This window comes from Erithacus rubecula (genome assembly GCF_903797595.1).
Source record: "Erithacus rubecula genome assembly, chromosome: 2".
Taxonomy (NCBI): domain Eukaryota; kingdom Metazoa; phylum Chordata; class Aves; order Passeriformes; family Muscicapidae; genus Erithacus; species Erithacus rubecula.
In genome coordinates, this window is record NC_136685.1 from 74,277,485 (window position 1) to 74,304,198 (window position 26,714).

At 37.5% G+C, this 26,714-nt stretch overlaps 1 protein-coding gene across 7 annotated transcripts in view; it reads right to left on the minus strand.

The window, feature by feature from the left end:
* The window catches only part of MAP3K4 (mitogen-activated protein kinase kinase kinase 4), an 87,709-nt gene that overhangs the window by 6,777 nt on the left and 54,218 nt on the right, over positions 1-26,714 (minus strand). For 2 of the 7 annotated variants that reach the window (XM_079333446.1, XM_079333444.1), the window contains exons 10-23: positions 25,784-26,050; positions 23,872-24,021; positions 22,705-22,866; positions 20,186-20,319; positions 18,581-18,659; positions 16,558-16,636; positions 14,260-14,356; positions 13,255-13,371; positions 9,710-9,810; positions 8,525-8,605; positions 6,896-7,087; positions 6,183-6,253; positions 3,925-4,041; positions 2,378-2,537 (exon numbers count right to left, since the gene is read on the minus strand). In XM_079333446.1, coding sequence (XP_079189572.1) covers positions 2,378-2,537; positions 3,925-4,041; positions 6,183-6,253; positions 6,896-7,087; positions 8,525-8,605; positions 9,710-9,810; positions 13,255-13,371; positions 14,260-14,356; positions 16,558-16,636; positions 18,581-18,659; positions 20,186-20,319; positions 22,705-22,866; positions 23,872-24,021; positions 25,784-26,050 — 1,807 coding nt within the window. Of the gene's footprint in view, positions 1-1,372; positions 1,486-2,377; positions 2,538-3,924; positions 4,042-6,182; positions 6,254-6,895; positions 7,088-8,524; positions 8,606-9,709; positions 9,811-13,254; positions 13,372-14,259; positions 14,357-16,557; positions 16,637-18,580; positions 18,660-20,185; positions 20,320-22,704; positions 22,867-23,871; positions 24,022-25,783; positions 26,051-26,714 lie in introns of all 7 variants that reach the window. The other 5 variants (XR_013777818.1, XR_013777819.1, XM_079333445.1 and 2 more) reach the window with 5 other exon arrangements.

Genomic DNA, 26,714 nt, shown 5'->3' on the forward strand with positions numbered 1-26,714 from the left:
AAAAATGTCCTGAGCAATCTGATCTAATTTGACATTGGATCTGATACTAATGCTGGCCCTGTTTAGGACAGAGGGCTGAGAGATATCCACAGGTTCCCTCCAGCATGAAACATTCCATCATTCGGCGTCACTGACCAGAACAGCTTCAGTACAAAAAGTGAAATAATTCCTAACCAAGGAAACTGGGCTTAGGCACAGGAGTTAAAATACTCAGAATAGAGATTAAGAGTATCACAAGAGACTATCTCCTGCTACTGACCAGCACCACCTGCTTTTCACAATGATGACTAAGCAAAACTAAGCAAAAGCAGTGCAGCCAAAGGTAACAACCAGCCAACATAACCCTCCATCTGCCCTCACCACTACAAGCTGAAAAACATTTTTGGCAGCTGCATCTTGCTTTGCCTTTTACCCACACAGAGCTGGATGCTATAACAGCATCTGAAAGACAACAATGGCACAAGAGGACACTACTAACTGAAAGTCTATTTCTGAGCACAAGGTACTTGCAGACACCAAGTGCAGATATCTTGCAGGATACAGATAAACAATCATTTTAAGAATTGCTTATCTGCTGCTAAATGAAACAGATCCAAAGTGTTTAGCAACTGGCCATGAGAGATCTTGTGTGATCTAACAGTGAGATTTTCATAGGAAAGCAGTTTTAACAGTCTGAATGTCATTCTTCCCTATCAGAAAAATAAGAGTACCACTCTACACAAGAGATAAAATTTAAATTAGAGTGTTCTTTACTGCTGTTAGCCTGAAAACTTGAGGATGCAATGTTAGCATAGAAGAAGTCAATGACCAAAAGACTTCCAATCAGGCATCAGGTAACCTTTATAAAAATACCCTCTGTGGTCTGTCTTTATAGTCTGCCATGGAGTTTCAGGAAGGTCTGTACACAGAATTGCCTGTAGTGACCCTCTGTTACTCTCAAGAAACACTCCAACATTTGACATAAGGAACCTGTTGTGACAGAAATGCTCTCAAGTATCACAATATTGCAGTTCTGTCAAACAGCTTTTCTCACTCCATGTGTTTCCCTGAAGAGCAGAAGATCTATTTGGAAAGATATCCAGATATCAGCAATGACATTGAGCAGCACAAAAGAAATCCCTGTCAGTCAGCCTTGGATTTTGATTATAACGAGCTTCCAGGAGAGCATAATCCAGCTAAGCAGAACCTGGACAAGGAATGATCAAGAAAAGGGCAAGGAGGGAACTGTGAAAAGCACAAAGGGAAATCCACAACTGGAGAGAAACCTTTGGTGAGGAAGGAGAACCAGAAAAGGTAAGATTGCTGGGGAATGGGAGTGAGGGAAAGTGTTTTCTAGAAAAAAAAAGCCAAAACTAACTCAAGAGTGGCCTACCTGGGTGGAAGGCCTCTGGATCGTAGATAGTTCTTTTCCCAAATGAGAAGCAACGAGGCCAAAGGACCAAGAGCAACTGGGAACCTCCTACACTGCTGCGGTGATTCAAAACCCTGTGAGCAAGAGGGACATAGAAACCCAGCATCGTTGGGTTGCACTGCCTTGTCACAAAATGAGCATTCACAGGGCATATTGTGTGCATTGCTTCCCCTACCTTCGCCTAAGTTTCCTGCCATGGGTGAGCCAAATATGCCAGACTAACAAAACCAAGATAACCAGAGGACATGGAGGATGTTGTTGGAAGGCGCAGAAAAAGAAAAATGAACCTGAAATGAGGACTGACACTGGGTATCTTAAATGCCAAGCCCAACCCCCCTTTGGTTACTGTAGTTTCAGTCTGCTAATTACGTACGCAAATGCTGACAGCCAGGCACGAGAAGGTAAATGTATGGAAAAAAACACTAAAGGGATAGCCTAAAATCACTTCAGTTCTTTTAACAACAGTTTTGTTACTAAGTTCATTCAGCCGTTCATCTGAAATTCCAAAACTCTTTGGGAAAATGGAATCACAAGGAAAAGTTCTGATGCACAACTCTAGCATTGTACACTGCCTGTCAGCTCCAGAAAACATCGCTCATTTGCACAGACAAGAAGGAAGACAGCATTACATAACTCAGTACATTAGTACTAAAAATGCAAGGACTAATAACTGAGTTTAGATAAATCCCCAATAATCTTAACAACCTCTAAGAAAACTCTAAAAACCAGGGGCAAAATTTATGAGTTTGAAATGACAATTGAGAATGTTTTTTACAATCTATGCTTAAAAGAAAAAGCATGAAAATAGCCAATAACTTGCAAACTGAAATGTTAGTGGAAGGCTTTATACAAATAATGGCTGCATAGATAATGCACACTAAATAAGCAAATACATCCCCCCCATCCTTCCCCCTGCTCTCATCTCCCACACTGAAAGAACAACATTACCTTTTTGGTTAACATTACCTTTAATGTCTCGATGAACAATACCATGTTCATGCAGCACATTGATAGCAGTCGTGATCTGCTTTGAGTACAGCCTAATGACATGCTCCTGAAGGCCCAGTTTTGATACCTCCTCCAGAGTGCCCTCATCACAGTACTCCATGAAGATGTACATTTCTTCCTGTTTTGGGAACCAAATTAGATTTCATTTGGCATATTTTTTTTTATTTTAAACACTGAATTAAGATCAATATATATAAAGATAAAAATATAAAGATAATGAAAGTATCACCATGAAATATTGAATAAATCATCTCTTCAGAACTCAATATTCTCTCTAGCATGCTGCAACCTAACATATTGTATTACACAGCTATGGAAACTCTGCTACATGCCTATCTGCATCACTTGAACCTAACTGATACTATTTGGTGGCATAAAAATACAGTGATAAAATTTAGCATCAGCAAAAAGACACTCTGGCAAACTTGCAGGTGTATGACACAGAAATTTATAGAGATTTTTTTCCTTATTTAGAGAAGGGAAGAAAAAAGGTCACAAAATGATGCTTTGGGTTTGTTTTTTTATCCCTTCTCTTTGTCTCAGTCCCTGCAGTAATCATGTGTTGATTGCTTGGAATGGGCAAGTTTTTTGTTCTTTGCTGTGGCTTAAATAAGCATGCCAACTCTAACTCACTTTAAGGAAAAATTAGGTCTCTGCTCCCACTCTGTCTCCAAGCCTAGCTGACTTGACACAGACTAAATTAATATAAAAAGATGGCAAAGACAACAAGCTCTTAGAAACTAGTCTGAGAAACCAATGACCCAGTGGCACAGACACAAATAGAGAACTGCACAAAGCAGTTTGTGTACCCTTATAAACCAGCAGTGGGTCACCAAAACAACTTAGTCAATATTGAGCAAATCTGTCAATCCAAGCAGCATTTACCACAAAGACATCAGGACTTGAGACTCACAAGTGGGAAGAGCATGTGGAAAGCAGAGAGTTAATAAAAAGCTGAGCATCTCAGCACACAACTCCAGAATCCAACTCCATAGAAAAATACACTTTATTAGTTCTGCTGCTCAAGCAAGAAAACTTCATTTTTTCCTTCTGAAGAGATGCTAGCCAAATTCCAGTACTTGTCTGGCATCAAGATTTAAATGCCAGCACAAGCTTTTTCCAGGAATCAATACAATACAAGTACAGCCTTTACTGTTAGCAGGGACAGGTTTTAGCCTGTCTAGTTTTTATCTACATACAGAAGTTACCATACCATATATGACATAACTTGCTTCAGCCAGGGTAGCAGCATAGAATAGCTACAGCATTACTCACTCTATTCACTTATTTAAAGCCTTCTCTGTGTACCAGTTCCAAAAGATCTCTCCAAACTATGTTTCAGAGACCTCAATATCCAGAGGAAAAAAGGCACACTGCTATTCACTGAGATAACCAGACAAGATTAAAACTAGAATGCTCTTATGTGAAAACCTCCAATAATACAAAGCTTCTTAAAATTTTATCTAAGCTTTATAAAAAAGCCACAATAATCTATGTTTTCTTACCCTGTGGAGCTCCACACCAAAATAACGAACCAGATTAGGGTGTTTGATGCCTTCAAAGATCTTCAGTTCATCAGCTGTTTCCTTGATGGTTTTGTGATCGTTAGGTTGAAATCTTATCTGCAAGAAAGATTCTTCATTATTTTGCTGCTATTTCAAACTAATAACGAACAAAACAGCAAACAACCCATCCTAAACTCAAACACAACAAAAAGCTTTTGTTGTTGTTGTTGTTAAATAGCACCATCACACAAAAAGCCCCAAAATACCACTCTCCATTCCCAAACTGAAACAAAGCACACTAAGCTATTTCTGGAAAATTACCTCAACTATGATGATTTATAGACTTTATAAGAGCAAAATGATGTTTAAACATGCCAATAAATTCATGAGCACATATATATCTCTTCTGTTCTTGCCTTCTAGCTTAAGTGTGGTAGACAGACACAATACAAGAAAATCTGAAAGCAATGTCAGAGAGAGCTATGGTTCAACAAGGATTTTTCACCAGGTACTTCATCACCAGAGAGTCTAAGGGATCTCTTTGAGAGGTTTATTCACTGAGAACTAGGCAGCTGCAAGGAAAAGGTGTGGTATGGAACAAATACAATCAAAGGTTTTGATGGAAGAAATGGGTTTTCATTACTTTTCCTACAATATGCTGTGATAGACTCTTCAATGAGGAAAAACATTATCAGGTGCTCTGAAAAAGTGATTAAAGCTTCTAATCACGCAAAGATAAGCAAGACGAATAGCAAGTTATGGAAGATGCTACTTTTACCATTTTGTTAGAAAACAAGCTTCATTAATTAAGTGTAGGACAACTGCTAAAGAAATAAATGCACATTTATTGCCTTCAGTTGCTAGGATGTTATGATTGTTACATTCTGTGTAACAATTCCAGGATACAGTTCGTATTCAAGCAGTGGTAAAATTAAATACATAAACATTACAAAAAAGTGACAAATTATATTCAAGTATTTTACATATTCCCTAATGCATAGTTTCTATACTACGTATTAGTAGTAAAGCTTGACCACTATAATTCAAAGTAATTTCAATGACACTGTGGTTGAGGTAATACAGTGTGAAGAAATCTTGGTGCAAGGGCAGGGGAATGCAGTGTTCTTAACCAGTTAAAAAAAAACCAAACAATAAATCTATCTTCTGCCAAATCATTCTGAAAGAAATCCAGAAAAGCCTTCTATTTGGAAGTTGCAAACAGTTTTCATTCAAGCCTCATGAAGCAAATGTCTGTCAAATGACATCTATTTATGAGCTTACTTCAGCTTCTGCTAAAGAGCACACACATGCTACTCTGTAAACAGCACCTGAACCTAGAAAGCAACTTTGAATTACAGTAATAGACTGCAAATGATGGTGGGGGGGGAATGTTATTTCATCAGGAGGAAAAAAAACATTACAGCAACAACATCTCAAGTGCTGGTATTAGTCAGTGACTGAGTATGGTACAAGAAGTTAAGCACAAGCTCAGTCTTGCTTTTCTACACCTTGGAGATCACAAACATATTTTGTGTGTGTGTGTGTGTAAGAACTGGCTCATAAAATGTAACTGCTGCAATATCCAATGGCTGCCACAGTAACTGCTGTGACAGGTAATGCTTGCAGCTGTCTAAAGACGTAGAAATGCATTGAAACGAAACAATAACTTAAAAGAAAACAACCACAAGGTGTTGTAGGGAAAACAGATCTCTACACCTACACAGCTTTACTTACTTCTATCCTGAAAACTAGATTTTCTGTACCCACCAAGTTAGTCAGCAGTTTTGTGACTCAACCTAGCTCACACTACAGGAGAAGCTGAAAAACATCTGATGTCACACTTCCTATCTTTTGCTCTAAGGAATCAAGAAAAAATAATAAAATGTGAGAGGAAACAGTGCAAAATAAAATATACATTCGTGCACAGTCTTCACTAATGTTTCAAAATTATTTAAAATCTCTTAATGGAAGTTCACATATATTAAGCATCCATTTAAATTCACAATCATCCTATGAGATCAGTAAAAAACACATTATCCATTTTACATACATTTAAACTGAAAGTTATGAACTGAAAAGCAACTTGAGGAAAAAGTGCTAAGAGCAGCTATAGCTACATGAAGAAACTGGTTTTCTTCCCACCCTTTCCCTGTTAGCTAACAGCAGTGTGCAGAAACCCTCAATGCCTCCTACATCACCCACACTTAGTTTAGAAAAAGAACAAGGGCAGCAGTGATTCTTGTATTCACAGTACTCACTTCCTTCATAGCCATCAGCTCTCCAGTGTCAACACTGATACAGGTATAGACCTTCCCATACTGGCCTTCACCTGCAAAGTTAGATAAGGAAAATTCAGTACACTACCTTCAACAAGCAACAGGGACATCAATGGCAATGAGAAAACATCACTGCTTTTTACCCTTCTTTTAATTTAACACTCCAAGTAGTTTTTAACTGTAACAATACCACATTGATAACCCTGAATTCAAGTTGAATAAAAGTAATTAACATTAATCAGCTGACCTGGAAGAAAACTTCTCAAGAACAAAGGCTTTCCCCCAAAATCCCAAACCAGAGACTAAAATATGATCATATGGGGGAAACAATAAGATTGGTGAATTAAAATCCCTGAGTTCCAACTAATTTCCATTTATATTTCTGGTTCTTCCAAATGTAGAACTTGAACATTTTATAGGGTTAAACACATGCAAGTAACACAAGACCATACCTAAGTAATAATCCTAACCAAATCCTTCTCCTTGTTTCCTGTCATTTGACCAATGAAAACTTCAGTGGCCTACATGAAGAAAATCCTAGCCCCAACAGTATTTTGTAGTTTAACATTTTGATTTCAGTAAAGCTGACAAAACCTTATGCAGACACTAAAGATTTTTAAGCACAGTCTTTGAATTCCTTCACAAATACTAAGTTTGGCATTTTAGCTAGATAAATGAAAGTGTAAAGAACATACCAATTTTGTTTCCTCTCTGCCACTTGAAAGTCACTTTTCTCAAACCCACATGCATGACATTATCATAAGATTTTGGTGTGTCACAAACTTGGCCAATGATGTTCTTCCTTCTCATCTCTCTGTATCTCCTTTCTTCAAACAACTGAACAGACTTTTGAACAGCTTCCATTGGGGCTTGCTTGGAAGCAGTGTCTAAAAAGAGTGATGAGCAATTTCTTGATTAAGAAATATTCATTATTATATTTTGTTATCTTCTGATATCACATGAAGCAACCAAAGTTAAAACTATTTTGCAAGTCTAATGAAGATGCAGGAGAAGAATAAGACATGATGTTAACAATCACAGATGAAACTACTATCACGTATGAATCACATACAAAACAAAGGCAAAATGAGAACAGTGGTACTTTCCTAATCATATCTTACTTGATTCAAGGAAATCACATTTATGAAATGCAACACACTTGTTTGCATTTGACCTGTAACTAACCTCTGATAGTGGAAATATATTAGGGTCATAAAAGCATTAATGAAAGAAGGACAGGTAAGGTTTTGTTCTTCAGAAATATGAGAGGTTTCTTGAAAGACCCATGACATCTGTTATTTCAAAGATTTAAGAGTTATTAGAAACTCCAGCTCTCAAGTCTTATCATGGAACAGCATCCTAGTGAATGAGACCAACGAGATCTCAGGGCAGTGTTAGTTCCTCCCCTCCTAGTAAAGCACAAAAATAAAACTTCTGTCACTGTAAACACCAGCAGCCTAACCTGTTCTGGCAGTCTCCAAAGGATGGAGATGATACTCCAAAATATATATTCTACTCCCCTACCTGTAATTAATACTATTTCCTCTATACTAAATGTAGTTTTAAACAAAAGCTTTGTCTTATTCACAGTGGACAGTAAAACCAGTTCCCATTACAGCAATCTTCTAGATTTCCCTCATTGTTCTTTTTCAGTTTAAACACACTCAAATTTCTTCAAATTTATGTTCTGACTTCGATTTCAAAACAAGAATTTGTAATTCCTCCTGTGTTCTAAGACACATAAGGAGACCAGTTTCCAATGTGACAGAAATGTTTTTCTCATGTTACATGACATTCTACCCTCATACTCATACTTGCCACAACACATGCAAACAAGCTTCATGTATGGATCTGTACAGCACAGGAGTGTCTGAAGTAATCAACTTATTTTCAGTTTCATGCAAATCAGTAGGAAGACAGAGAGGAAGGGGACCCACAAAATTTAAGAAACAGTGTGAGATCCCACACTGGAGAGAGATCTTGAGAAGTAAGGAAGTGCTTCCTACTACCCTAATTGTGCACGGAATAGGGACAGCAATCTTCTGCAATTTCTATACAATAACAAATGAATTCAATGTTGTATAACACTGCTAGTACCTTTCAGAAACTGAAAATAATTAACCTTTATAAAGTTTAATTACTTCTACTCAAAAAGTACACCTTGTGATTCTCTTAGCAATATCCCATACCTGCAATCAGGGTTTTATTTTTTCTCCTTATGTATAAAGCTGTGCAAACCTCTTCACAATCAACAATAAAATCCAACCTTTCAGTACAGCACTGCTCTAAGAGACATCACATTATAGTGACTCCTAAACACCCACCTTTGGTCTGGTTGATCAATGTTCTGAGCTCCCAACTCCGCCGGGATGAAACACTGGAATCTCCTTTTGGATACAACGGCTCTAGAGAAATAACAGTGTGAGTACAAAAGTAGCTTTATCTCATATTAAGGATTATGCCACTATTTTCAGCAGAAGCTGACATCTTACATATAGGACCAATACACCCTACATGTATAGCAACATATGCTTCTGAAATCAAAATCAACTTATCTTTAGCAAACGAATTATAAAATAGGATTTAATTTATATAACAACAGAGATCTCCTTTCATAACTTAGGAAAGCACTTCAAGCCAGGGCACTCAGAATGAAATATGCAAGATATCTGCAGGGAAACAGTTTTCTAAGGTTCCTTGGTATAAGATTTACATTCATTGCAACCTAAGCCACCTTCTTATTCATATACATAAAAAAAAAAAAGAAAAAAAAAAGGAAGGAATAAGCATGAGGCAGACAATATTTTCAACATTTGCTTCAAACTAACTAAGATGAAAAAAACCTCACACACCTTTTAATATAAATTTTTAAGGTATTTCTATCTATGAAATCCAGTGTGGATGACCACATTATCAACTCTATTTTACCTCAGATTTTGTACTTCCTTTTAATTTCCACAATCAAACTTTCAAGGTATTTGTTGCAATAAATACCACATATACAGGGGCTAGGGAAACCTGAAGGAGAAGCCTTGATCAGGACATCAAGTCACACATCCTGTCCCTTCTTCCAGGATTCAAACAACAGCAAGTATTTGTAATATGGATACTGCAGGGATAAAGAACTGGACAGAAAACACTTCACTTTCCTGATGAGTCCAGTTCATAGCTCATTAACAGTGTTCTGAAATTTACTATCAAATGGGGCATATAATTAAAAAATTGTATTACTAATTTCATTTTGAACATTGGAACTTAGTAAAGCACCAGGAAATCCCTTCAAGATACAATTCAGAAACAATATGAATGGCAAGAGAATAGTGGATATATCTGAGAACACAAGGACTTCCTCTGACCATACAAGCACACAAGTCAAAAATCTAAGATTTCTGAATGGAAAGAGGTGAAAAAAGTTTTCGGAAAGGGCAAGAACTGGGAACAGAGAGAAATATGTTAATGACATAAAGCATCTGCACATTCAGGTCCCAATTTGTTACTGTGACAATCACCTTCTCGCTCTTCAGTGGGACTGGAGTGACGACTAAGGGATCTGAACTGCAACTCAGCTGCTATTGAAGCAAGTCGATCATTTTCAGGGACACTGGAACCCCTGTTAAAAAGAGCCATCATACTAATTAACTTGTCATTAGTATTTATGTAATGCAATGCTAATTTAACTGCAGTTTTTCAGAGACAGAACCTCTGAAGCCTAGGATATGAACCATGAAAGCAACATGAAAGAAAAAATGATGCTGAAAGGTAATCAGGAAACCCTCTTTATGCCCTTTTTCCCTCAAATGAAGGTTTTTGGACCATTTTAGTTATGCTGCTCTATGAAAAAGCCCTAAGCTTCCAAAGCATAAACTGCTTCAAACAGTTTCTTGCCCGTAGCAACAGAATCCATTTTCATGGCTTGTAAGCTACTACTAAGACAGCTGCTGCAGCTTGTGCCAGGGTTGGATGTACAATCAGAAGTGATTCAGTAGGGTGATAATGTGAGCCACATCATCAGATGAAAGGTAATAACTGAGTTCATATGTGCCTAATGCACTGCAAACACAGTCATAGTCGACAGTCATTAAGTCAGAACTAGTGGAAAGAAACATGAGCTGGTTGACAGGAAGGACACTGTTAAATGACACCAGCCTGATTGCTTAGAGGCTCCACTTCTTCCAGACAGCACAAAGTAAGAGCCAGATGAACAAGAAAGCTGAACAGAAAGGGAAATAATACTAAGAGAAACAAGATTTAAATCCTTGGATCCTTCAGTCCCAAACAACAACTAGTCCACTCGTTTTAGAGCCGTAAATTCCTTGTGGATCTTTCTAACCCTTCAATTTTTAAAGTTTGATGGGGAAGAATTGTGATTGATGTCTCCTTAAACATAATGCTTTAGATGAATGAGCTAAATGTAACTGAAAAGTGGGCAACATTAAATCCTTCACTGAAAGGTTACAAGAACAAAAAGATGAAAGATACTTTGCATCACAAGGTGCAGACGAGGAGTACCAGTCCTATAGTTGTTTCTAAATTGCATCTGAGTATTACCTAAAAATAGTTAAAAAAAAAACCAAAAACAAACAAAAAAGCCACCACTACAACCTTGAGAACAGAAGCCAAAGCCACACACAACCTATTCCCATGCAAACGTTCTCCATACGATGTTTGTTTTGCACTTGCTACTACTGTCCAACCAGATTTTACAAGTTTGAGCAGGAACTGAAACTAAACTAGTGGAAATCCTTGTTATTCTTTAGGAAGTTGAGGTTTTACTAAGCAAGAAGGCTAAGGTGGTTCTCAGCATACAGACAGCAACAATTCCTGATGCATGAAATGCTTAAAAACAAGCAAAGCTACACCACTTCTGAAATGAAGCAGCAGCTGAACAAGCCTATGCACCATAGGTTTGCATGCAGGTGCAAAGCTATGGTGCCCCATTTCAGGCTCATCTTAGGAACCCACACCTCTTACTCATCTAGAAAATCTACATGCATATTATTAGGCAAAAAGTATAGTAAAAGACAAGAACGTTTGATAATTTTGACTCCAACCCTGGATAAATAACAAAATTATTAACAATAACCACAGTTAGATCAAAAACTGATCATCTGTAAAGGTTATAAACAAACCTAGAGTAAATGTATAAATATCAGAAAGCTCAATGTAAACAACCAGGTATTTTTGCTTTGGATTTTAATTTCTAGTTATACTATATTGGGTTTTTTTTTCCTTTTGAGTGCTTTGTTAACAATAACATGACTAGAAGTATGGTGGCATTTGTGCATTATGCACTGCCTAGTACAATTGATTTACCGAGTTTCTACATCCAACTTTTTATAGATATTTAATGCTTATAATCATGTTTTAAATGTCTAAAGAGATTCTGGAAAGCATACAAAGTTTCTCTCCTCATGATATTCTGGCACTGGAATCCACACTTTGCCAAACCACAAAACACTTCAATGATCCAAAAGATTCTGTTTCTCTTTTGGAGTACAAATAAACAAAATTCATAATTAAGACTGCAATGCATCAATGTTTGCAACTTTCTTTTAACTATACCAGAACAAAAAACAATTGTAGAAATACATTACATTGTAGTATTTTGCTTTCCTCAATAAACAAAATCCATTAAAAAAACACAGCAGTCTCCAGAACTCTGTCTCTGCTTTATAAATTTTTTCTTCAAATTATTCCTGGTTCATACAGGGTATTAAACACTACTTAAAAATTCAGACAGTGCATTAAGAAAATCACGATCATGGGAAATTTTATGAACAACCATCATAAAAATGGCTTCAGAAAAAAAAAAGCTGAGAGCTCTAAGAAAAATACAAGTCTTCAAAAAACACTAATTATCCATCCCAGTGTCAGCTTATAAAGATGCCAGAACCTCTCAGTGAAAATTCTCTAGAATGTTACTTACTTGAAAGGGGTATTCAGATGCTGCAGACTACTGCCTATTCTTTTTCATGTGAGGGCTTAAAACAGAGGCATGAAGGATAAATAGGTCTGCTGGCTCACAAGTGAAAACTATTTATTATAAAACAATTCATAATGAAGTTATATCCAAGTCTGCTTTGGTCATCATCAATCTATTGTTCCTTCACCACCTTTTTTTTTCTCTACTAGCTGTGTGATGTAGTAAGATATGTGTATCCATTCATATGAATTTCTATCCCAAAGAATTTTCAGTACTCTGCAGTAGAAATAAGAATCCAAAAAGCTGTGTTTAAACCCTTAGGTAACACCACTGTCTTAAAAGCAGACTTTTCATAGTCAGGGGTGCAAGGGAAATAAAAGGTAAAATAAAGCTGGAAGTTATGTCAGTGGTCTAACTGCAATATGGGGAGAATAAATACCAAGTCTGAAACTACAACAGCCAAATCAAAGATCAAAAAACAAGAAAGATACTAACATAGGTCTGTAAAAAAAAAAGAAAAGTCATTTATGATGATACAGAAGCAATTTGTTACATATTCAAGAACAGTTTCTTTCATATTTATTCTGCACCACCCTAAGAAGCCAAAGGTGTGACAAGAAATGATTTTTAAAAATCCTTACATGCTTAATTTTGCATTTACCACTACACAGTATTTCAAAATATTTATGACGAATAATATCAATATCAAAACTGTTAGCTAACATGAAAAAAAAGGAAAATGCTTGCACGTAGTTGTATCTTTCAGTTATCTTAGTGGAAGTGATTCTATGATTCTAAGTGTTAGTTATCAGCACTAACTATTTACTGAAGTTACAGCGATGAGCTGACTGGCGTATGTTCATTGCACGGACGTTTTACTGAGCAAATCTGTAATCTACATCAGAGCCGCATGTTTTAACTACCACACTGGTCAGGCACTTTGAATCTGACAGTGGTCTCAGCAGCAATTTCTAAGACAGGTGATTTTGCTCAAGTCAAACATGAATGAAGGAGCCAGCGAAGACACGATGGGAGGGAAGAGCGCGGTGCAAAGGATCTATTAGGATGTATGTGGGAGCAGTTATGTGGGTGATGTAGGGAGGATGATGCTACGGCACGGAGCGCAGCTACCTGGTCTCATTTGCACTGCTGAGAGGTTTGGGCTGGGCAGAGTCGCTCCCAACGGGAGCGGGGCGACTCCCAGCAACACTGCCATGGCTCCGCGCGTCGCAAGGGACACTCCGTGTGCTGTGGCAAGAACAGAAACTTCAGCAAACACTTTAAAAAAATGGATGGAGTTGAAAGTTTGTTTCAGAAACAAAATATTGAAGCGTGTATAGTGATGCCTGATTCTGGAAGGTTTTCAATTATATAAAGATTTTTTATCTGGAGTAACTCTGGGTCTCAGAAGCTTTGTGGCTGACAATGTATACTATAATAATCATCCTCAAAATAAAAATCTTAAAATCTTCAGAATACTATTAGTTTCTGGAAAAGCTAAGTGGCTTCTGAAAATAATGTCAACTGTAGAGGTTTTCACTGTTGTCACACTCTTGAAAAATAAGGCTCTCTGTGAAAAATTATAGATGGCGATGTTTATTTCAAATTCTTTGAAAACTACTTTTGCAATAATTCTCATATCAACTCTTTCAAAGGCAGAAGAAAAGATCCATTGTTTTCAGCTTATTCACAGCAGGTTGGTAATGACGCAGAAATGCCACCATATTTCAGAATGCTACAGTTTTAACTTCCATGTATGCAAATTGCAGAAAGCACTGCCATAGGAACTTAGGCAGGGATTCAAAGCGTGGAAGGAAATAAAGGTTTTGTTAATAAGCAGTTTTCACCGAATTAAAGCTTTTTACATTGAAACACTGATTTCAGGAAAGATAAAGGGGATAAGAATGACTTCAAAGTCACAACGTATGCACCAACAGAAAGAGGGGTGGGCGAGCAGCAAAAAGAGGAAACTTGTATTGTCCTTAAATGCCCATCAACAAAACCTGGATCACTTACATGCTAATTTTTTCTATCTGCTTTGGCCTCAAAGGGAAAGGAAAGGTGTTCCACTTACTGACATTCAGCATAGCCAAGAGAGGATAAAACAGTTCAAAGTGCTGCACTAATGCTCAATACCTGAAGCCTTCGGGCGTGGGGATGATGAGATGAGGATTTGGTGGGTCACTATGGCACCGAGGCACTTTTACAGGACGGGGACTGTTTCGATGAACAGCTGCAAACAGAAAAACAGATCACATTTATTACTCAGACGTCAGAAAAACTCTCTTAAGAGCCATTTCAAGGCAAAAAATTAAAACTAATTCCTATTTACGGAGTTAAGTGTAGACTAGCACATATTTTCTTATCCTTTAAGAAAAATCCATTATTCCAACTTTAAATAAATCAATTGTATGCATTAATACTTTTCATATTTTTGTAATACTTAATTCGTCCATAAAATATTGAAAATTCTCGAGATAATAAAAACTAGCTATGAGAAAATGTGTCCATTCTTCATAAAAACTTCATTATTTATATTTCACAAATTAATCTTATTGCAAAATAAACATTAACCAAATAATAATTAGCAAACCCCAAGAGCACTATTATGTTCCTTTCCCTGAGAATTAAGCTTTCTCAGACAATAATGGAAACCAAATGAAGCTGTGGAAAAAACCCACATATGACATTTTTACTCAAACTAATGTCACCCGTGACAGTCTGCCCCAAGGAAGTGATGCATGTGGACAGGACAAAACCTAAGTGAGTAGCCACTGCCTTTATGCCTAACTAATTCAGTTCCTCCAAGAGCAGTCTGCACCATCTGCCCTCAACTCCTCCTCAAATAGTAAGTAAAATACTGTGGCAGTCACATCTCAAGACAGCTGCTTGCCCATCAAACCATGAGACAGTACTTTCTGCCAGGCTAGCAGAAACTTAGCAAAACTAAGTGCCTTGTCTGCACTACTAGGGCAACCAAAAGATGGCAGGGCCAGGTGTTGCTCATCCTGCTGTAATTGGCAAATAAGCTAATAAGAGACCCAAAAAGCAGATCCTAACCCACCCAGGTAGACAGCAGCTGTTTCACAAAGCAAAAAGACAGGATGAAACACCAGGAGATACACAGCTGTATGTCTAGAGGCAGCAGTGTGAACCCATCTGGATCCTCAGCTTTGGGAAAAGGGGTAAAGACAACATTGAGTTGAAGTCCTTCAAAGCGCTATGCAAATGTAACTAGGAAGTCTGATTTTTCTTCTGATCAGGAGATGGGAATATCTGCAGCCAGGATACAGTTCATGTTAAATTTCACATCTATTAAAGTTTCAGGCTGCTGCTCAAGTCTACACCATTCATCTGTGTCACCTCCTCCCCATGCCTCTGAGACAAAAGCTGTCAAGCAATTTAGTTTGTGTGATCTGCAGTGTCTGCAACAGCGTTTTTAAGAGTTTCAATAACCTGGCATCATCATGCTAGTGATCCACTAAAACAGGTCTCCCTCTCAACAACAGTACTGAAAGTGACTGTACATGAATGTACAACGTACTGAAAGTGAAGGTTTTACATCACTGTACAGAATTTGGCTAAATTTGAGTTTAGACTATGCTTCTTTGACTGACTTTCGCTGCAAAAGGTTTGTCAGCTATAAGACTTTCTCATCAAAATGGTATCAAAACAAGCTTTCCTGAAAAACTGGAAAACCACCTCTGCTGGAGGCAGATTACCCTCCCTTCATGTCTTCTATCATCAAGCCTGCCCAGGATGTGGACATCAGGAGAAAAATAAAAAGTATTTTGAAAAGCAAACAAGTCAATGGAGTTGAGAGGAGGAAGACAGAAACAATGCTGAGAAAGAAATGAGTGAAAGGCACACACAGCAGACAAAACATTCTTTTCTCAAGATGCATCATCAAATATGTTGATTTCACTCTAATGATATCAACATTTATATCTGTAAAGATGTATTTTACATTATGCCGTATTTTATATCAAAGAACTGGTTTGCACAATCCCCTCTGTAACTCATGTGTACTTGATAACATGAAGTCCATTAGAAACAAAACCATCTGCAATGCCAAAGTGTAAATAACTGCAGTGTCCAATAAAAGTTTGGGAGAGAGACCTGTAACTGTCTTCTTAAAGTTAAAATCACATTTTTACCCAATCTTTAAACAACACAGCCCTTTCCTATAAGATTTGCAGGACTTCACAGGAAGGACAAAATCAGAGGGAAGAACATGTAAAGCTTTGAAATTTCTTGGGTAAAACTACCATGTATTTACACTTTATCAGGCAATAATGGTTTCACATCAACAATCACAAATAGATTGAAAATACTTTTATTGGTATTTCTTGCATTTTAAAAGCACTTTACAATCAACATTCTGTAACAGCAGCAGCAAAGCTCCAGAACAAACTCCAGTAACTTCTGCCTTACCAAGGTACAAACCTGTAACAGGACTGTGAGGTTTTCCAATAACATGGCCAATGCACTCATTCATCAGAGCTTGTAAACTCTAGGAAAGACAAACACAAAAAGTTGTGATGTTTTGTTACAAGAAGATTGATGGTCACATGACAAAAAAGTTCAAGTATGTAATCTGTTAGATAAGTACCCCTATATTCTACATATTAAACTAGACTTCTGGATCCACATTAGCATTTTGACTTAATTGATTTTTTTAAAGCTAGAAAGTCTTAATTTTGCCTTGCCTTTTGTCCTTGTCAAAATTACATAACTGTAAGATGTGAACAGTGACATTTAAAAATATAAAGAATTTTAACTTCACATTCATTTTTAATATAATTAAAATCACATTTCCTAGAAAAAGCTGTAACAACTTTCTCTGCTCTCCCCCTCCACATCCCAAGAAGAAACCTAAGAAAATTGAGTGAAAATATGATGGCCTGACTCTCAAGAAGAAAATCTTTAAAACAAAATATATGAAGCCCTGCATATTAAAAGAAATACTACCTACCCATGAAGCTATCAAACTCTCATGAAAGGGATTTTAAAAGTTAAAATCTCTGAACTGGGCCTCAGGCAATCTGAGCCAAAATGATTAGGTGTACTATTCCATGGGTATGTAATCCTGGACAAGTTATTAGATCTTCCTCTCATTCAATTTATTTGTCAGAACACCAGGGATATAATGTATTTTCACAAAGTAGTAAAATTATGTTCTTTGGTAGAGCTGCTGCAAAGGTAACTTCTACATGCCAGTCACTCAGTGTAGTCAAAATTTCCTCCAGAAATTCAGAAACTTACTGAAGACCAGGAACCTCAAGAACTAAGAAAAAACAGAATTATAAAACTAAAGAAGCACTGAACTTGAAACTGGCATATTTCATCAATGCAGACTGAGCTGGAATTTCATCTTCAAATTTAGAGCTCTAGAGTTAGACCATCATTCTTCTATGACATGATGTAGTATCTAAGAGATCAGGATTGATATTGCCATATCTAGGTAAAATACTGTGATCTGTGCTATACAGAATAATCAAAGCAGCTTCAAGTGATGATCTCCAAAACTGAAATCTTTTTAAGACAGAAAAGACCTCAAAAATGCAGTTAAGGTTTCGGGCTCCCCCCTTTCTTTCCCCCTTACTTGTTCAAAGTCTGTTTCAGAAACTGTGTCAAAGCAGAAGAAATGGAGGGGCTACTTCCTAAAGCTAAAGTATCAGTTTATTCCAAATACCAGCTGAACTCTGTCATAAAGGCAGACAACCCTTTTCCACCAACGCAAATGCAGGACTAACCATAATTTACTAGGAGATCCTGATAAAAACACATGCAAAGAAAAGGCTAAACTATGTATTTTCTGTATTATGCAAGATTAATGTGGTTAGCATTTCATAACACATCTTGAAATTAGTAAAAAAACGAGGTGCTAACACTCACATTCTGCTATTTTGTGGCAATTGTGCTTTCACTTCTCTTTATTTGAGAAATAAATTCTCAAAACAGGAAAAGAAGGAAGGCAGAGCAGACTAAAAAGCCAGCTTTATTCTACTGGTTTTTTTCATAATAAAAGCAAAAGAAAGATGCTTCAAAGTCTGTTCCATGTTGGAACTATTTGAAAATAAAAAAATCTTTAAATGACAGTGATTTTGAATTCGTACCTTCAGAAGCTTATATTTAGAAATTCATTATGACAACTATAAATCTCTGTAGAAAGCTGCTGTCAGCCTTCCAAGACACAAGGGGAGGTGGCCTCCCCAGACAGTACCAGCAACTTGTCAGCAAACTGAAACCATTACTGGCAGTGGTTACAAATCTACTCTTTACAGAAACTAACACACAGAAGAGATAGCAGCACCAACAGTGATACACAACAGCAATTGTTTCAGAATTGCATCTGTGTTCAGATGTTGTTTTATAAAAAGTATTCCTGCAAAACATCTACTGATAGCTTCACAAGTATTTACAAACAAACACCATAAGAAAAACTCATCCATACCAAGAAGTCATCTTCTGGGAGAGCTGAAATAAATGCTGGCTCAATGGCTTGAAGAAAATCAAAACCTTGAGTTGCCCATCTATGTAAAGGAAAAAGACAGAAAATGAAACAGTCATTAGCTAAAGCCATCATTAAGAGTTTCAACCACATCCAAGAACATGAAATAATGGTTAATTATTTTTTATCTGTAAAATATGATAAAATCCTCATTTAAAAAACAGACTAATATATAAAACAAACGTTTTACCTTTTACCTTTATATTCAGACAAAGACTGATTTTAGCAAGGGCACTGCCAAGCAAGTTGAGCAGGCCATGCTATATATCTACACACATATATATGCTATCTTCCAAAGAGTGTCATCAACTCAACCATCATTTGAGTGCAACAAGCCAAACCACTGCAATCCCTGCCCAAAGTCTCCTTTCTGAAACAAGACTGAAAGGATACTGAAGATTCCATGACTGTCTGATTAGTAATGACTGGGCATCAGTGGTATTATGGCCTAGACTGGTAAAGTAAAGTAAGTAACTTGGCTGGAGTGAGTTGTGTCTTCAGCCACCTGCTGTCCCCCCACTGCCTTCGACCTACTTAACTAGCAGCTGCAACCTACAAAATACAAATACAATCACAGGATATCCTGAGTTCAAAGAGGCACACACAACCATCAGAATTTAACTTCTGGCTCCACAAATGGCAACACAGAAGTTAAGAGCACTGTCCAAATGGTTCTTGAACAGTAGGCCTGGGGCCATGATAATTTTCCTGGGGAGCTTTTTTCAGTGCTTTTCTTAGTGAAGAACTTTTTCCTGATATCCAATCCAAACCTCCTCAAATGCAGCTTTAAGCCATTTCCTCTTGTCCAGTCACCAGAGTGAAAACATGAAGAAGCTGTAGAGAGCAACTCATTTTCCTCTTCCCTAACCTGAGCAAACCTGGTATCCTTAATTACTCCTCATTACATATTGTACTTTAGTCCTTTCACCATCTTCACTGGCCTTCTTTAGACCTGCTGCAATATTTTTATGTCCTTAGATTGTGGAGCCCAAAAGTACATAAAGTACTCGAAGTGAGGCTGCACCAATGCTAAACAAGGTGGTACAATCACTCTTTCCATTGTGCCTAAGGTACCCCGAGATACAATTGGCCCTTTTCACCACCTGGGCACATTGCTGACTCAAAGCTTACAATCAACAAGAACCCTGAGGTCCCTTTCTGAATGGCTGCACTCCAATCTCTTGGCATCTGATCTATATAGATACTCAGAGTTACAGCACCCCAGGTGCAAAATCTGGCATTTGCCCTTGTTGGATTTCATAAGGTTGGTTCTTGTCCAGCCCTCAAGGTCTCTCTGTATGGTGTCTGTGCCCTTGAGGGAATCAATGTCTCCTCCTAATTTAGTATGGCAACTTGTTCAGTATGTACACAACTCCTGTATCCAGGTCACTCACAAAAATATTGAAAAAACTGGCCCTAAAATTGAGCACCAAGAAACACCCTAGTGACTGGCTGCCAGCAAGATGTCACTTCATTTACTCCAATTTTTTGAGCCCAACCCTTCAGCTCTATCAAAAACTACCATGGCAGTAACAAGTTGGCTGTTACCTGGGTCGAGTGCCTCGGCCACTCTCACATTTTGTTAGCACATAATTCATCCATTTTCTGGCAAAGTTGATATATTTGTCTCCAATTTTCTGCCTGAATTCTCCAGACATCAGACGAACAACTTCTTTGTGGTACTGTAAGAAACTAAAGATTACTTTCCACATATTTATAAGAAGAACAACATCCACTGGAGTATTTGCAAGCTAACAAAACTCTACAGTATGATAACAATCACATCCTATTCTTGGCCAAAATTATTTTATGCAATCAGTTGCCTATCTATAGACAAAAAATTAATCAAGAAAAGTATGATACAAAATATGCTACAGTGAGAGGCAATACTGAGCCACATTGTTTTTGTCTGTGTGTATCAGGCACGTGCTGATGTTTAGCAGTGCACACATCATTGAAGAAACATCCTACATAAACACTTGGCTCTCTAGCCAGAGATTAAACTGTAAAGTAGTGTTTATTTTTAGTTATATTGCAGTAACATTAGGGAATAAAAAAGTCAGCTATGTGCATTTAAAAATCAAATAAATACCACTTATTTCTTATAAGACTATCCTAGAAGTACGTTAGGGTATGACACAATCTTTAAAAATCTTTACAATGCCCAGAGGAATCAAATAGCACAACAGTTAAAGCATCTGAACATAACATTTTGAATGCCCACATTCTAAGGCAAGCACTCAAGAACTACCACAAACTCTGAAGGAATGTCTCCTGTTACAGTATTCTGCAATTCTATGCTGAAAAACAGTGAGAAGGTAAGTTAACTCACAGAGTGGTAGAGTCACCATCCTTGGAAGTATTTAAAAAAATGAGTAAATATGGCCCTTTGTGATATGGTTTAGTGAGCATGGTGGCAGTCAGTTGAAGGTTAGACTTGATCTTGGAGGTCTTTTCCAACCTTAATGATTCTGATATCATCTAAAATGCTGCCAAGCAGCAGAGCTCACAAGGCTATACCTGAAATCATCAAGTTCTTAAAAGATTTTCAGATTTCCAGGCATTGCTAATTTAACAAATACATCAGGTTCATCTGCTGCCTTTCAACTATTCTCAAGTAAAATTTCTGAGGCAATACATTTTTTATGACATTCTGCTAAAACTGGGAAGTCACAGTTCACTAGAAATTACCAAATATGAGTTCCATCTACATGAAGGACTGCAAGGAGGATCCAGAAAACAACAGACCTGACAATCTGAAGGTTATGGATCATCTAGAACAGGATAACCAGGAGATTAGGCCCAGCCAGCACGGGTTTGTGAAAAGCAGGTCCTACTTGACTGACCTGATCTCATTCTATGAGAAGGTAAGCTACTTAGTGGATCAGGGAAAGGTTGTGGATGTCATCTACCTATATCTCAGTAAAGCTTTTGACATTGTTTTCCACACCCTTCTTCTGCAGAAGCTGGCTGCTCATGCTCTGGATAGATGTTCACTGTTTGCTGTGTAAAAAACTGGCAGGATGGCCAGGCCTAGGGGGTGGTGGTGAGTGGTGCTACACCCTGCTGGCAGCCGGTCACTATTGGGGCTCCCCTGGACTCAGGCTGGGGCCAGTCCTGTTTTATGTCTTTATCAATGATCTAGACTAGGGGATGGAGGGCACTCTCAGTCAAGTCACAGGTGACACTAAGTTGAATGTGAGTGTTGATCTGCTGGAGGGCAGGAAGGCCCTGCAGAGCGTTCTGGACAGGCTGGATTATTGGACCAAGTCCAGTGGTGTGAAGTTCAATGGTCAAATGCCAGGTCCTGCACCTGGGTCACAGCAATGTCATGTAGCACTACAAGATGGGGGAAGAGTGGCTGGAAAGTTGCCTGGGGTAAAAAGACTTGAGGGTGACAACTGGTTGGACATGAGCCAGTGTGTGCCCAGGGGGCCAAGAAGGCCAATGGCATCCTGGCTTCCATCAGCAATAGTGTGGCCAGCAGAACTGGAGCAGTAATGGTACTGGGCACTGCTAAGGTTGCACCTCAAATACTGTTGGGCTCCTCACTACAAGAAAGACATTGAGGTGTTGGAGGAAATCCAGGGAAGGGCAGCAAAGCTGAAGCATAGCTCTTGTGAGGAGCTGGAGTTGTTTAGCCTGGAGAAAAGAGGCTCAGGTGCAACCTTGTCGTTTTCTGCAACTATCTGAAAGGAGGTTATAGTGAGGTGGGTATGAGTCTCCCCTCTCAAGTAAAAGGTGTTAGGACAAGAGAAAACAACCTTAAACTGAGCCAGGGGAGGTTTAGATGGAGTATTAGGAATAATTTCTTCACTGGAAGAACACACCACAGGAAGTGGTTGAGTCCCCATCCCTGGAGTTATTTAAAAGATGTGTAGATGAAGACATGGTTCAGTGGTGGACCTGGTGATGGTGAGTTAACAATTGGAAGTGATTATCTTAAAGGTCTTTTCCAACCTAAATAATTCAATAGCTCCATATATTCTTTGTATTTCCACAGTAACTAGTTACCTTATTTGCAGCAATGCAAAACCAGAAATTTCAATCAGTCTTAGTTTCCTTACCTCAAACCCAAAATTATAGCCCTGAATCATGGCTTCCCGGTAGTATTGCTGCAAAGTGGCAGATTCAGATTCATCAACTTCAGTATCAAATTCAGATGTGAACATGTGATCAACTCTATCAATGGCACTGCTTATCTTATTGCATAGCTGTAATGCATCATTCTGAGTAACAACAAAAAGGGATGGGGGGCAGCAAAACATTACTTAGTTTTGTCAACTGTAGAATATAAGGCAAACATTAATCCAATAATTACATTATTTTAAATGAAAAGGTACTATAATGCCACAAGAATTCATTCAGTCTTGGAAAAACACACATTTTCCAGCAGTTAAATGAAGCAAGTCTTGTAATTAACTCAAGTATTAAAATGAAGTTTGCTTGCACGTGATTAACTTTAAAAACACAGACAGCAAAAACATGAGAAATGAACCAACAAAAAAAAACACAAAACAAAAACATCTAACCAAAACCAGACAGACAAGAAATGAGAAAATGAGTTCTACTATCTATAGGGTGACGAAGCCTTTGGTTCTATTTTCACCTTGGTATATGGACACAGCCTCTATTGAATGCAGGGACTTGATACTGCCACTTGAAGCCCAAAAACAAACAAACCAAACCCATCAAAGAAATCACTCATCAAACAAAAGCAAAACAAACAAGCAAATAAACAAATACCACCACACCACACACACCAAACAAGCAAAGAAAGATTTAAAAACCCACAACAAATCCACAAGAAAAGAAACAGAGAGACTACCCACTTTTGCATTTTCAAATGTAGGAAGAGAAGTTGTTTGTTGCAGAACTCTAAAATCATACACTTTCTTTCAATTCAATATTGCTGCTACCCAAAGAGGTATTCACTCTGTTGCTATGGTGATATATATATATATATATATATATATATATATATATATCAAATGCTATTTCATCTGCATTATGGACTCATTTTCCAATTACCCAATGCAGAAATGATTACACCAATATAGCTCAAAAATGCACTCCCAAGTTATTTGTAAAAACAGAAATTAAAAGCCATGGAGACTACTACATATCTTACAATTGTACAATACGTCATTAGCTTTGCAATCTTCTTTCACTTTTTCACTTATCAATGAGCAAAGCACCATCAGTTTTGATAAATACTCTCCAAACTTGCTTACCTTTAGCTGCTGTAGAGCTTTGGCAATGATTGGTTGGCTGGATGTCTGTTCCTGGTGCAGAGATATGAGCCCTTCAATAGACTGCTGAAAAGCTTTTCTCTGACTCACAAGGTGGGCAGATTGAATGACTACAAGGAGGAGGTTATCAACCTGGAATATAGAACACCACTACATCTTGTAAAGAAAATTCTCTCTGTAAAAATATATCCAATATCACTAGATTACAATCAGAATTTTTAAAATTCTAATACATGAAAGACCTTTCATCATTATTCATGAAAATCTAAATTCACATAGAAAAGCTTGATGCTGGCAACTAAACTCAAACTCTCATCTAGTGAGCAGAGTTCCATTATGGTAAATGCCTCAGCAAGTTTTCATGGGGAATATGGTCCTGTTCACTTCTGGAAAATATGGAAAACACTGCATTAAATTATCTTCAGATTAGCTATATACAAGAAAAGGAACAGCTAAGCAAAAAATAATTGCATTTTCTCAAAGTAGACAGAAATAACAATTGTTATTTCTGAACAGGGACTTAACACACAGCATTTGCCCAAATTCTGAAAATTATCAATATGTGATATGTTTTGGAAACCAGAGTTTTGATATTCCACAAGTCTATAAAAGCATACAGATAGAGCTGCTATACTAAGCTCTGCTGATTTCAAACTATAGGCAATGCATCTGCAAGAAGTTACTCACAAAGCAAGACCTACTTCATCCTGATTTTCAATACCTCCTCCCCAACGAGTAATTTCATGCTCAAAATTCTTTAAGTGTTGATGAGATTCTTTCATTTGATGAGTATTTAATTAACACCTTACATTTTCTCTAGCTTGCAATCAAAATGCATTTTTTAAGGCAGAATCTTTCTGAAGGACTTTTTATTTCCCCAACCTTTCAATCCTGGATTTAAAAAAACTAGTAAGTGTTACAGACATATAAACACACACATATAGTGTTTTATGTACACTCATATATGGAAGAAACCATTTGTAGACCAATTTTCATCTACTGCTGTTTTCATTTTCTGAATGAAATACTAACTTTGATGGAAGTCCGAAGAACTTCTAAGCACTTAATCAAAGGCTGTTTTCTTATTGTTCAATTGGAACATCAGGCAAACAAGAAATAATATATTTGCATGTTAAAAACAGCAGTATGCAGAGGAGTGACTTTTTCAACTGCCTGTAATTGCTAGAACCCTCTGAATGTTAAAGGTCAGGCACAGTGACATGGAAAGTCTCTCTCTTCAAGGACAGTACAGCCCATTTATGGTAGGGATCCAAGGAACTGCATGACACACCCAAAGGAAAATCCATATAGCTTAACATTAAGGATATGAGAACACAAGGGGCAGGGAGCTGGCTCAGCTGTCAGAGTGCAGCAGAACTGCTGGCAGGGAAATCCTGTTGGCTGAGGAAGAAGGAAAGTATGACTGGAAACATTTCTTCCTGCAGAACTGCTGAACATCCAGTCACTTCCAGAGAAATTTAACATTAAATGTCACAATTCATCCAAAATCAAGACTAATTGGTTTCATGCCTCAGTGTGTGGAAAGCACACAAACACCACATTTTCTTGGAGACTGATGATGTCTTAATAAAATGTTCAGGTTTCAAGTCTTATCCACACTACTGAATACCCAACCAGATATTAGAAGTATCTCTATTATACAAGTACAACTCTGAAAAAGTCACATTTGTAGAGACCGATCCTGCCAGGAAACGCTACAAACCATTTAATATTTGCATTTCACACAACTAAGAATCAAACTTATTCCTGAATTAACATTTTATTGCCTATAGAAGGACACAGGCTTCACTTGAATCACTCCAGTTAATCTGACAGCATAAGCATTCCTAGAAGTGTGGAGATGACAACAGTGGGGAAATAAGACCAAACCCACCTGCATGGTGCGCAGCGTATCAACAGTTTCTACTTGTGGCACTACTTTGACTGGCTGACCCTCCCAGGCACTCCAGCTGTCATCTAATTCATGGTCTTTGTCACTGTGCTTGGTCATCAGCAAGTAGGCCTCATATGTAAGCTCATCTGAATCCTTGGAGCAATCCTTCCCAGCAGCTGCATTGAGGAGCTGCAAAATCACAGACTTTTCCCCTGCAATACTACCTGGTACAAATACTTGTAAATTCTCAAGTCCGGGAATTTGTACCTGCGGGAAAGAAATACACTGAATGAGTGAATCTCATTGTCTTTTATGGAAAATTGAAAATATAAAAGAGGTTGTATCATTTAAGCAACAGGAAGAATTTCTATCTAAAAAGCTGTACAACACACATATTAAAATGATACCTTCAGCTGTTTTTTCAATGAAAGTTAAAATGCATTATAAATTATTTCTTTTGAAACCCACTAGATCACCATTTTCAGTGACTTCTTTCTGTGTGTCTTCAAGTTAATTCTTCTACATATTCTTTTAAAGGAATCTCATCACAAAAGAAGTCCAGTTTTACATATATACTATATATGTACGGGTACTCGAGTATAAAATATATACACACATTTTAAAAAGTTAGTCAAAGAGTAGAGTATTAAAATTCCTTCAGAATTCTTACATTTCTCAATGACTACAAAAGAAAAAGAGTAAACAAAAACCAGTCTAAAAAGTATCAGTTATTCTTCTACTTTCATAAAAGCTACATTAAGTCCAGTTAGAGCATTCTCTTTTAATAAAACATTATTGCTACTACTTAAAAACTACTTCCAATTATATGTCACATTGGTAGCAATACTTCAACTGAGTTAGGTATCAGAAACAGACTGTGAAAACAGTAAAATAGCCAGTATCTTGATTTGCCATGAGGTAACTGACTCAT